General features: G+C 35.4%; 1 protein-coding gene across 3 annotated transcripts in view; it reads left to right on the top strand.

The window, feature by feature from the left end:
- The window catches only part of TDRD3 (tudor domain containing 3), a 115,133-nt gene extending 105,875 nt beyond the window's left edge, over nt 1-9,258 (top strand). For 2 of the 3 annotated variants that reach the window (XM_012723278.1, XM_012723277.1), the window contains exons 14-15: nt 4,625-4,750; nt 8,992-9,233. In XM_012723278.1, coding sequence (XP_012578732.1) covers nt 4,625-4,750; nt 8,992-9,022 — 157 coding nt within the window. In that variant the 3' untranslated portion in view covers nt 9,023-9,233. Of the gene's footprint in view, nt 1-4,624; nt 4,751-8,991 lie in introns of all 3 variants that reach the window. The other variant, XM_004680108.2, reaches the window with a different exon arrangement.
- Nucleotides 9,259-13,430: the final 4,172 nt, after the last annotated feature.

Genomic DNA, 13,430 nt, shown 5'->3' with positions numbered 1-13,430 from the left:
GAGGTTTTCTTTTTAAATTTGTGCCTTAGGGGTTTACAGAGCTTAAAAGGAGTGAGGGAGAGTAAGCTAAGGGAATACTGCTCATATACTCATTTAACTTTAACCCATCTATATTTATGTTGGAATTCTGTATAAAATTTCATTTGAAGAAGAGTGCTAAATTTGCCCATAAATAAATAATAATTTGTATATATTTAACTCAGTTTCATTAGATATTTAAATTAATCTCAGATTCTCTTCCAGTTCATTTTAATTGGGTGTGTTGCCTTCATTTATTCAGAAATATGGTGAAGTGCATATGTGAATCATGTGACCTATGTTCTTATTTGATCAAATAATTACTTCTTAGTTATGTTCTCTCTCTCACCAACACATGCATAATCTCTCCCCCCCCCCCCACTGACACCATTCAACAGGCTTACACATTTGTTATAAGTGGTAAACCTACATTGGCACAGCTTTATCAGCCAAAGTCTATAATTTACATCATGGTTCCCTTTTGTACATTCTATGGTTTTGGACAATGTATCACATGTATCTACCTTAATAGTATCATACACAATAGTTTCATTGCCCTTAAAATAGCCTATATTCTGTTTATTCATCCCTTTGTCTCCCTTTAACTCTTGGCAACCTTTAAACTTTTTACTGTCTCCATAGTTTTGCCTTTATAATGTTTTGTTTGCTTGGATTTTATATTAAAATTAGCTTCATTTCTAAAAACTGACTATACAAGCTAGCCAGTCAGGTGAAATGACCTAGAATTAAACTACGTAGTTCATATGTCAATCACTGAAGGAGACTTACACTCACTAGTATTTCATTGTTCAAATTATCATAAATTTCAAGAATTGTTGAGGATGTGTGATATGAACTTAATACACTCCCTTATGTTTTTGTGACAAATACACAGATAGATTCTGTCAGAAGGAACTGACTAGAAGTTTTGTTAAATTATGTATCAGAATAGCTATTAAAGACCAGGTGATAATAAGTTTTTCTAGGGTTTGTTTTATAAAGAGAATTACCATCTCTACTACCAAACAAATAATCTCTCATTGTCTCATCACAGAATTATGACAGTGGGAAAATGTTAAAGGAACTGTAATTTAAGACAATTCAGAAGGTTAATATGAATATGTAACTAGAATAGAGGAAAACATTACACTGTTAGCGGATGGAGATCCCCATACAATGAAGTTCCATAGAAAACTGGATCAACATTTAGGCTTTAGAAGCAGAGGCAGAAATAGAGATATCAATAAAAAGGGAAAGGATGCCAAACTTGAACTTCCTGACTTTCAGAATTATTTTTTCAGGGTGAGCTGGTAATTCACCTTCTGTTTCCTCTTCTTTCATTTTGCTGTCATAGGGCTTCCCAACCTCATTTGAACTTAACCTCATTTCCCATCCAGCATTTGAACTGGATGATTCTTATTTGTGTTGGCCACCCTGTGCAGTCTAGGAAGTTTAGCAGTATCCTTGCCCTCTGCTCATTAAATGTAATAATTCTTCCCAGTTTATACCCCCTAAGTTTATAATAACCAAAAGTGTTTCCATACCCAACAGATAACACCCCTCAGTAGTGTCAACCCCAAATGACCCCAGACATTGCCTAATGCTCCCTGAGGGGCACAGTCACTACAATTGAGAGCCAGTGATCTAGCACCTTACTTAGTGTACTGGTTTGCATACTTAACTACACTTCACCATACTATTTATTGCATAGAGACCCTGATTCTGAGTAAGTTTCACACCTTCTACTGAGATAAGGTCCAGGTTCCTAGTAATGGATTTACAATGAGTTTTTGTAGACTAGCTCTTTTATAATCAAGGGAATACGTGTGTGTGATGCAGTATGCATTAGTGAGAGACTGAAGATGACATGCAGAGAGGATGTTGTTGTGATCTGTCAAATGTGTTTTATAGACAAAATTGTAAATTTCCTTTGCATTGGTGCTGTGACTATTTTCTTTTCTTTTAAATATCATTCATGCTTGGTGTCACGATGACTATTAGATTTTGTATCTTTTCATTAAAAAGGGTCAGTAAACTAGTAAATACAGACTTGAAAAGAAAGCACAGTTTTACTTTATGAAAATGACCACATATCTTGCCTGAGAGAGAAACAAAATGGCCCTGGTCAGAATACACTCTAATGAGCTCTGTGATGGGCAAATCACTTCCTCTTTTGCAGTTTAGAGATTCCTCATCTGTCAAATCTAGAGGGATACCTAGCTTTCCAGGACCCTGTCAGCTCAAACCAGTGTCATATTTTTTTTATTATGTTTATGAACTATGAAATTTACATTTTTTGAGTTGTAACCTAAAGCAAAAAGATAGGATAGAAGAAGGACAAAGTATGTATTCATTCAAAAATGACTCCAAACTACCTGCTCAGTTAAATTATGTGTTACATAAAATGGAAAAAAGGTATTCAGAGCTAAAAATTACTCTAGCTATTAGGCTGCAGGAAGTGGTTGTGGAGGATAACCAGTTTTGCTCTTGACCACTCGGATAGAGGAATTTTTAAAAGTTAAAAAAAAAACAAGATTATGTTTTTGTCAATAAATGAAAGCCAAGCTAGCAGAATTACTTATATTTTTTGTTTCTGCTTTGCTCAAAAAGATTGTGATTAACATCAAATAATGTGAAAGGAATCTTATAGTTGGTCATCTCTGTAAAACCACTTAATTGGCTCTAGCTGAATCTTTTAAACACAGTTCAGACAGCTTTTCAAATAGCAATGTCATATTACATAAATCCAGCTAACTTAGTCAATGTAATATCCGACCTTTAATGGTGTGTTTTATTGATAAAATACAAACATGTAAATGTCTTCCAGCATTTTTATAGCTGAATGTGGAGAAAAGTAGCATTCTGTTCCAATTCTTGAAATAATTATCTCCTACAGTACCCAATACATGGTTATCTTATTTAGTTAATATGCAATGATTCAAATATTGTCATGTGTCATAAACTTATCTCCTTTTCAAATTTAGCTGTAATATTTGACAATCTTCATTCAAAACAGTGACCAAAATAATAATAGTAAAAGATTCTCAATCTTGAACATTTTTTCCAGTTTTCTTCCTGCATTTTAATTGCTTTACTAAATTATAGACATCATAGCTGATGCTCCTAATCAAAGATATAGAGAAAGCTTATTTAAAAGCTTCTCTCTAAAATGTAGTTACTGAGTTATGCCAAATATATTGTCAAATTTCTCCATCCCATCCTATTATTTTAATGATGATGGCCTTTTAAGGATTATTATTAATTTTTTAGCTATTGGTTTATTTCTTTTAGATGCAGACCCAGATTTACTGTAAGCATTAATATTTAAATGAAAACCCAGGTTGCCTTAGAAATGTTTGGACAAAGTCCCAAAACTTTTCTGGGCTTCATTGTTCTTTATATAAAATGGAAATAATGTTAAGAATACCATGGAGGAATTCTAATAATGATAATTATATTCATGCCAAATATTAAATATAATTTCTAACTAGGATTTAATCAAATTACCTTAAGAGGTGTCTGCGTCTACCAGATAAAATTGTGTAGTTGGGTCTGTGAATGTAGAGAATAGAATACAAGTCTATGCCTATGTTACTTACAGGGTCAAAAGTAGCAGTCTTTGGGGGAAGAAGATTCAAAGATAAAAGGATGAAGAAGAAGTAGGATACATTTCCAAAATTATACAAATTATTGTACTTTGATAATTCATTTGGAACTTAAATCCTGCTTTTGAAATAGATACTGTCTCTGTCATAAATGAAACTGAAAGCTAGTTTCCCCCTCTGTATTTAAAAGGAAGCATTAATTTAAAAACACTAAAATAACAGGGTGGCAGCACTCAGTAAGAAACCAGTGTGGCTTTTGGCTACATTTCTGTTGCTTCAGAGTCCTTTCAAATATAATTAACTATACTCTTCGGCTGTCTAATCTGCTTATCCTAATTTTCCCATGCTATCCCTTGACCTGGTAGATCTGCCCTCTCAGTAAGAAAGTAAAGGAAAAGAAAGTAGCTTGTGTTATACTGTGGCGATTGCTGTGTCTTGCATGAAGCTTTCTTTTTATGTAAATTGTATTCCCCTCATTCCAATTCATTATTTTTTCCTGTCTCTAGATGTAAGGGTCTTAACGATGTTGGAGATTTCATCAGATGAGGACAGACAGCTGGTGAACACTCTCTGGCTCTTCAAACCCTTTTTTATATCTGACAGAAGTCCCTTTTCATAATAAATATCTAGAAATATTTAGAAGTCTATATAGTCAAGAAAAATTTTATCATAATGCTTGCATTTATGTTTTCATCACATTGGTTCCTTTGGTGAAATATTCATGGTATTATGTGGAAATAGTTTCCTTTTCTAGAATTTATATTTGATTCTCTTGCCACTAAAAACTTCATTCTTCCATTACCAAGGACCAACAGAGTTTAAACAACGTCCTTGCCTTTTTTTCCCCCTCCTTTCCCTTGCCTCCCTCTATTATAAAACTTGACAGATGTGAATCTCAGGGCAGCTTAAGAGGGTATATGAAAGTGGGGATCGTAAAGTGTATTTAATTTAGGAAACTTGGAGCTTTTTGAACATGTTAAATCACTACACTTTGCAAATAGGAGGAAGAAGGCACCTACGACCAAACTCTTGAGTTCCGTAGAGGAGGTGATGGCCAGCCAAGACGATCCATTCGCCCAACCCAGCAGTTTTATCAACCTCCCCGGGCTCGAAACTAACATGAAAAGGTAAAGTTGACATTGTAAGGTGGTTTTCATATAATAAAAGATACTATTCCTTTTGAATATGTAGGTCTAACTCTTAATATTTTATAATAATATGATAGAAAATCAGCCGATGTTTTAAAACTTGCAACTATAAATTATGTAAAATTATACCATAGTTACAAATTACTTTTCCACTAAAACTTTCCCCTTTTTTCTCTATTAAACTCTTACTGCAACTGTTATTAAAGGTGATGACAATCTTCAAAATGACTATGAAGTTTGCAAGGAGGAAAAAAATAAAAGGAAACGAAGGACTGACTAATTATCAATATGATAATTGAATTAATTTTTTGTTTAATCTAATTTATTTAATGCTTTCCTAAGAAAAAGGAATCTATTCATTGTGTATCTTTAGGAATTGAATGAAGACAGCATGTTAACTTTTTCAAATTTAATTTTTGAGCCCAATGCTCTCAATCTAGAAACTCTTAGAATTATACAGAATTGCTCTCTGAAAATCATCTGCAATAGAAAGAAAAAGAGATATAGCCAAAAAGTCAAGAAAATGAGTAAACTAGGCATCTTATTTTGGTGAACAAAGACTTTATATTTCTTAGTATATTTTTAGAATGAAATAACTCTGATGTCATTGTAGCTAATTCAAATCAACTAGTACTAAAGAAACTGTTCCTAACCAACTTAAACACTACAATCTTACTGGTTTTCTGTGTTCCTTGAGTGAATGCTTCTGTCATCCCAGATGATTGCTTTAGATTGTACTATCTGCCATAGAAACTTTGGATTTCTGACCTAAGAAAATTAATTTTGACACGAGGTAAGGGGTATAGTCCCATAATAGTATCATTAAAAATCCTCTCACCACAAAATTTACCCCAAAAATACATCAATAAGACACCTGTCATCTTAGTTGAAAAAGTATGTTACTTATTTCACTTTTTAATGCAAATATATTAAGTAAGTTTAAGAAGTAGAAGTCAGTATTTCTTATATACTTTCTTTGGATGGGAGGTTTAGAAAAAATAAGAATTATAATTTTTGTTCTTGCACACAATTGAATGTTATTTCTTTCTTGAGAAAAAAAATATATTTTCTTTCCCCCCCTGCCCTCATTCCTAGTTTCCATTAACAATTTAAAAAGAAGATACACATTTAGGCAGTCATTTGATTTTCAGAAAATATAAATATGAATTGTACTATAAGCTGAAGTTTTTCTAAGGTTCTGTTATCCAAAATTATTTAAGATAGTGAGAGGCACATAAAATGATTCTATTATTACTTTAAAATAACATTATTTCATAGGCAATTTTTTATGGTTTATGTACTTTGCTAGATGATGGATGACACATAGTATCTGTTTAGCATTGCTCATTAAATTAGGATATTTTCATAAAGTGTTTTTTTTTAATGTGTATATTTTACCTATTCTTTGAATAACCTATATAGTTTTGTGGGGCTTTTTAAAATAAAGCCTCATAATACCTTCACTGTCACCTTACACTATATGTACATTTTCCCCAAAAGAGAATGGATTCTACTTGAACTAAGGATAACACCCATGACTAACAAGAACACAGAGACAACATCTACTAAGGAAACATCAATGATTAATAAAGCAAATGATACCAAGGAGTCAGGGTTAGGTGACAGATGATATTCTCAGGGCGTAATATAAGGGATAGGCCCAAGTCTGAGAAAAACTGGTGGCAAGTTATTCAAGCCTTGGAGGAAGATAGGACTCAAAACTTGAAAGTTCTAGTCCCAGAGTCATTGTAATCATTACAGACAACTTAGAAATATGAATAGTTATGGATAGAGAATGACCCATAATTTCTTCAGTTGGCAAAACTGACTAAAACTGTATTTGAAGATTGGAATCCTAGGAGCCAGATATCACATAGTAAAAGGAGATCTCAGAGATGAATTTTAAGTTTCATTTTCATAGTATGGGAGAGTCCTCTGAAGATGTTCTAAAAGAAACCTTACCAAGAGAAATAAGTAGAATCCATAGTAAGCCATTTCCATTTGTACAAGAGAATGTCTGAACCAAAACATTTTGTTTTAAAAATGCTGATGGCAGCAATAGACAATATGTCTTACTTAAATCAAAAGTTTGATTTTGATGTGGTTGATGCTGTCATGAATTTCTAAAGATTCCTATCATCAAAATTAAGCTTAAGAAATACTGCTGATGGTGGCCCTCCCTGGTGGCGCAGCGGGTTAAAGCACAGCACTAAGAAGCTAAAGCCACTTCCGCATGAGTTCCATCTCCGCCTGCCCCAGAGGTGACCACATGGTGGGGCAGACCTCTCCTGACCTGGCTGCTGCTCCCCTCAGCAGTGTACTTTGTCGATCTGCCTGTCCTGCTCCCCACTCTGTCTCTGGTGAATCCTCTCACCTGCCACATCTCTGGCCTGTACCCCAGTTCTGTATGAATAAATAAATCTTTAAAAAAAAAAAAAAGAAAGAAATACTGTTATTAGGTATAGCACCAGGAGGGGAAGAATCTAAGAAGCTATTGCAGTGGTCCAGTCAAAGAGTGGTTAAAGTTTTACATCCTGTCGTGAGAGAGAGAAATAACCACTGTGGGAAGCATTTGTAAGATACATCAGCATGAAACTCCTTAGTGTCAGTCAGCGCTTGAAGCTGTGCACTATAAGAACACTCACTTTGAGTTTTCACTTCTAGTTAATTTGTTTGATAAAAGACTGGTCTTCACAGTTTCACTTATTAACCAGATACCCCAGACACTTGAAACTACTCGCTAAGAAGAGACAGCTACATAAGTGCCATGAATTTATTTTCTGTTGTCCACCATTAAAAACACCATTATTAACTGGTAAAAGATGCATTTTTTAATGTCAGGTTTTTTTTTCTTTGACAATTTTTTTTTTCCAGCATACCTTTGCAGAATTTTTCAAATCAAGGTCAAAGAAATGATCACTATAGAGTTGTTATAGAACCCCACGATGCCTGCAGAATAGGCATCATGAGAGAATAATGAAGCCCAAAGCTCTTTATTTTCTAAACAGGAAGGCTGTGTACTTCAGAAGATTTATAAGCTATTTGTATGCTGCCTTGGGAACCCTACCTGTTCTTGCCTTAGCGTTCTTTTATGCTTGAAGCTGAAATAGAACTGAAGCAAACGGTATTTCTCATATCTTTCTGTCATCACCCCACAAAGTGGTTCATTTAGAGTGGTAGCTGCAAAAAGTGGGGAGCAGACAAGAAGAGGTTACAGACTAAAATAAAAGATGTAGCAGATTAAATCTACCCAGAAGTTTTCAGAGGAGAGGTAGAAGTTAGTAGCATTGGGTAGAAATACTTCTTTGGCAGGCTGTCTTTTTTTTTTTTTTTTAAATATCTATTTATTTATGCATACAGAACCAGGGTACAGGCCAGAGGTGCAGGGACGGTGAGAGGATTCACCAGAGACAGAGTGGGGAGCAGAACAAGCAGATCGACGTAGTACACTACTGAGGGGAGCAGCGGGCGGGTCAGGAGAGGTCTGCCTAGCCATGTGGTCATCTCCGGGGCAGGTGGGAATCAAACTCATGCGGAAGTGGCTTTAGCTTCTTAGTGCTGTGATTTAACCCGCTGCGCCACCAGGGAGGGCCAAGGCTGGCTTTATTTTAAAGGTTATTCTCTATTATAAAGTTTTCAGTTAACCTAAATTGCTAAAATCAGCATGCTAGTAATAAATGTGCCAATAGTGACAGAAATGTACTTTAAGAATTTATATAAGAACCCTGGTGGTGCAAGGGGTTATGCCTCAGCGCTATGAAATTATCTGTAGCCACCCACAACATGAGTTTGATCTCCGGCAGGAAGCTAACCCACATGGCTCAGCAGACCTCTCTCTCCTGGCCGGCCTGCTGCTCTTCTAGGCAGTATTTAAGTAGGTCTCCCTGTTTCTCTCCCCACTCTGTGTTTAGGGAATCCTCTCATCCCCCCACATTTTGCCTAAACCCCAGCTCTTGTATGCATAAGTAAAATTAGTATTTAAAAAATTGTATAAAAGAAAATACCATCTTAAATGATTTTGCTTTTGATTTACATTATTATTATATAGAAAGTACTTATAAACCAGACAACAGTGTCTAATTTATTCTACATGAAAACTGTTGATATTTATACAATCACTTTACACTTACAGACATGTTCTAGAAGACATCTATTTAGAGTATGGAAAAGTCAATTTAAGGGTCCAATTTTACCTTCTTCTCTCTCTCTTCTTTAAATAGAATCTTTGTGAAGAAAGGAGCTGTTGACTGAAACATCATTGATCAAAACCTGTTGATGGAGCAACTTTCTCTTCAGAATACGATGCAGCCTGGGAATATTAGTATTTGGAGAAAAAAAAGCCTGACTTGGGGAGGAAAAAATTCTACTCACACAAAGAATAGGGAAAAGTACTGGATTAAGTAAGGTGAATACTTTTTACAAGTGAAAGAAAGAATTTTTTCGTTTGCCATCAATAAAACCAGTGCGCTATTATATACATTGTTTTACTGTATGTTTTATTTGCTGAACGTTATCTTTCTTGTTCATTTGGTATTAACCTCTACTAATTGCCTTCTATAGAATAACAACTAAGCATACTGAAGCCTACTCCCTGCAATTATAGAATAATCCAATTTTCACAGTTTGACGTATTTCTTGCAAAAAAACAAATTGAAGCCAAATAGCTAACAGGATAAGAATGTGACAGAAAAATAGCAAAATAGGTTTGATACAAAAATATTTAGAACTGGAAGATGCTTTTATCACTTGCTTTTTCATATATAGCTTGACTAAAAAAAGGCATCTTCTTTCTTTCAAGCTGCATCTAGTTGCAAGTAACAGGAAGTACAACTGAAATTGGCTTAAACACTACAGGGAATTAACTGTTTCTCTTCACTACCAGAAGTACAATAGTTAGCAGTTGGTTTCATTCAGTGACTTGGAGTTGTGAAGGACCCTGACTCTTTGCATCTCTCATTTCGGGTTGCTCAGGCATCACTCAAGTCAACAACAGGATGCTACATGTGGTCACAAGATGGATGCAACTTCCAAAATTATTAAATCTATGGATAAGAGAGGGTTGTTTCCAGAAATATACTCTGAAAAGAAAAGAAACTTTACTTCTCTGGTCACATTAATCTGTATTGTGCTCTTTTCTGCCTGTGAACCAGTTCATCAGTAAATAAATTAGGCCTGATCCAAGTGTCCCTGCCTTACAAGTGGGTGTGGCCTGCTTCTCCATAAGCATATTTGTTTTTTTCATATTCAAAGGCTTTTTAATACTTTTTAGTATTAAATAGAAATAGAAGATATGCATTTAAAAATCATAATACTTGCCAGAAAAAGAGGCAACAACCACAATGTCCAATATGGAAAACCTGTATATGTTAACTACAAACATTTCATTTCATGGAACAAAAACAGTCTTATTTCAGTCTCAGCCACAGTGCATAGTTAAAAAGAAAAGAATGAGAACAAAGAAGGGAGAGGGGAAGAAGTAAGGAAAGAGAAAATAGAGTCTTTGGCCAAAATAATTGACAAAATTTAGTACTTTGCTTTGAATGAAAGAGTCTTAGACGTTCTCAGGGCCTGTTAACTTTTAAGTTTTCTTTTTGAGTCCATGGCTGGTTATTTCTGTAGTATCTTAATAAGTGAAAGGGTACAGGATAAAAAGACAGTGTATTTTTTTTGTTTGTTTTAGGGATTTGGGGGCTTTTTATTATCACTATGCATAATAATCAACTAAGAGCTTGATGCTGATTTTTTCAAATGGTTTACTAAGTACCTCTTATGTGTTTCCTTTTTGAGAACCAAAGGAATACCCATGATATTCTGAAGAGTTTAGCACCAATAAGTGAAGAGACAAAGGACCTTCAACTGAGGTCTGTGGGTAACTTAAAAGAGTGGTCACTAACTTTTATTGGTCTGATTGATGGAAACAATACCTAGTACATTGTGAAGCCAAGTATAGACTCCATAGATGACACTAGTATTGGCTAGTGGTTATGATAATTCAACAGTCCCAAGGAACACTCTGTATGATAATATATAATATACATGATTTGACATGCAGATACAAGAAAAAAATTATGATTACTGCTGACTCCTGGGCATTAGAGGGTAGGAATTCTGACAGGGCAAAACGTACATGGTTAAGTATATCAAAAGCTAAGCTCCACTATAGACATTTTCAAGCATGGACATGCAGATCGGTAGGTAATAGTAAAATTATCATTATTATTTCCTGAAATTTTCCTAGGTGCCAGTACTGTGCTAAGCACTTTTCATTTATCTTTTGTAATTTTCACAACTCAACACTAACCGTCTCCATTATACAGCTGAAACAACTAATGTTCTTCAGAAAGGTTAAATCACTTACTGCAAGTCAGAAAGCTGACTGTTCAAACCAAAAAGTCTTAAGTACCCCCAAGTAAGACAGAAGACCACATTACAGAAGTACCTAAAGGGAAAACCTATCCTATTTCCCCTTTTTATTGTGAATTTGGTTTTTGTTTTTGTCATGACTCTATGCTGTCATAAAGTACTACCTTGGATTTGATTTACAATTTGTTATTGCAGAGTAAGATGTTTGTCTCTGGTTTTTTCCTTCTTGTTTTGTGACACATCCATCTCTACTCATCATGGCTTCTGCCTTCACCCTGTTCTCTCCTTCTGTTATCAAAACATAGGTCCAGCCAGTCCCCACTCAAAACCCAAGTTGGTGGGAAGGAATCAAGGTTAATTAGAAGCCAGCAACGTGAAGAAATGGCAGACTATTTTCTCAAAGGCTATCTCCTCAGTGGGGAGAAGTAAGGGCTTTCATTAGGAAATAGGAGAAGCTACAGGCTCAACATCAACAGGATTTCAGAAAAAAGGGTGGTTGTGGTGGGAGGGGTGTGTGTGTGTGTTGTTCCAAAACTGAATATCAATCCTCTTTTATTCCAGGTTTGGTCTTAACCTGATTTGTCATGGCAAGTGGTACACGTGGTTTTTACTGTGACACTGAGGTTGTGATTCTTCTCTGCTTACATGTAGCTGCATCTCTGACTGGCCTTTCTTTATGACTTACTCATATAATATGACTACACATCTATTTCAACTGATAGCAAGGAGTAAACAGAAGGAAAATGTAGCTGACACATTAAGAATAATGTTCCCACTGTGGCTAGGTCCTGATTTTTGCCCCTCTTTGTTTTTCAAAAGTAAAAAGTATGCAGAATGTTTACCATTCTTCTCTATCTCCCATCCTAGCAACACTTCTTGAGGTTAAAAGCTGTAGATAAAAATAATCATTAAGACAAAGTAGTATGTTTACATAAAGAGGAAGATAAGGTGATGCACATTAAAAATGGTTTCTATAGAAATAGGAAGGGGAACAGGATAGCTTTATTGTTTTAACCACCAAAGAAAAATCTTGAGTTTAGTGTTACATAGTATACAAATAGGAGGGAGAAAATAGATTAGTCAAGAGAATTAAGTCTTCAATCGAGGAAATCATAACTCACATGACCAGGACAACCTCTCCGGCATTGAGGCAAGCAAGAGCCTCTGCTGCTTAGTGTCATTGGACTCCTGGTTCCCAGAGAGATGACAGTTGGCCGAAGAGTCACGGCACAGCATCAGAAGAAAGACAAGATTCTCTGGAAGTTCACCTTGAGGTGGCAGGACTCATGATGAAGGCTTAGATGGTTCTACTTTGTCATATCTGTCAACTGGTGTGGAGAGGATGGCAGGCATGATACTTAAAAGTTTGGGGTCACAATGAATTTTTCCAGTCATAGAGACTCCACAAGGGAATATGAATGTCCCATTCTAATTTGTGTTTCCAAATCTTAGGAACCACAAGGCTGATAAAGCATTTATTCTCATTTATTTTCCTGGCTTTGAGAACACAGGTGAAAAACACATCAGTGGCACAGTTCCTGCTATAAAAGACGTGAGGTCCTCCTGGGCTAAAGAATTACCAAGAAAAGCAGGGATTGTACCTGGAGAATATAGGGCTTAAAGAGGTATTTTCTAAGATACTGGAGGTTCTGTTCACAAGAGGGTGAAATTTTCAGCAAAGTCTAGTGGATACCTGGAACATAGCAATCAAAGGAGAACTAGAGTTTAAAATGAGGAATATCAAATAAAGGAAAACTTCTTAAAGAAATACATGAAAATGAAGAGAGAGCTCCCAGTCTTTATATCTGCAGACTGTCTGATGGCTATCGGGAGGACCTCCACCCCACCTAGAATGTAGAAATCCTAGTATTAGTCACGAGAGATTTCTCCTGTGTGGTCAGTGAGTGAGCCATCGGGAATACTGTGGATTTTCCTGGCACTATGAGAACTCTTCTTTTTCTTGCTGATTTTTCCATCTACCTTTCCAGATAATACAGCTTAATTTATGAATATAGTTACATTAACAGTATAGGATAAAATCTCAAGACATTGCTCGCCAGTATTGTCAGATGTATATTATATGATCCAGGGTAATGAGCATTACAACTTGAGGAATCATGTAATATATTGAGGTGGCCTTAACTGAAGTAATATAATTTGGAGACTTTTAGGGCCAACTTCTAGCAAATCTTTAAATAAGTTTTCAGAAACCAGCTGTCATTCCAGGGTCTGGGTAGATTTTGAATAATTTGTTTAGGAAGCAATAGTAAGGAAAAGTACTCATAAAGGCAAGGCA

The sequence above is a fragment of the Condylura cristata genome, unplaced genomic scaffold, assembly GCF_000260355.1.
Source record: "Condylura cristata isolate star-nosed mole 26May11 unplaced genomic scaffold, ConCri1.0 scaffold00010, whole genome shotgun sequence".
Classification (NCBI taxonomy): domain Eukaryota; kingdom Metazoa; phylum Chordata; class Mammalia; order Eulipotyphla; family Talpidae; genus Condylura; species Condylura cristata.
Note: the sequence above shows the minus strand (reverse complement) of the source record. Positions and strands in the feature narration are given on the sequence as shown.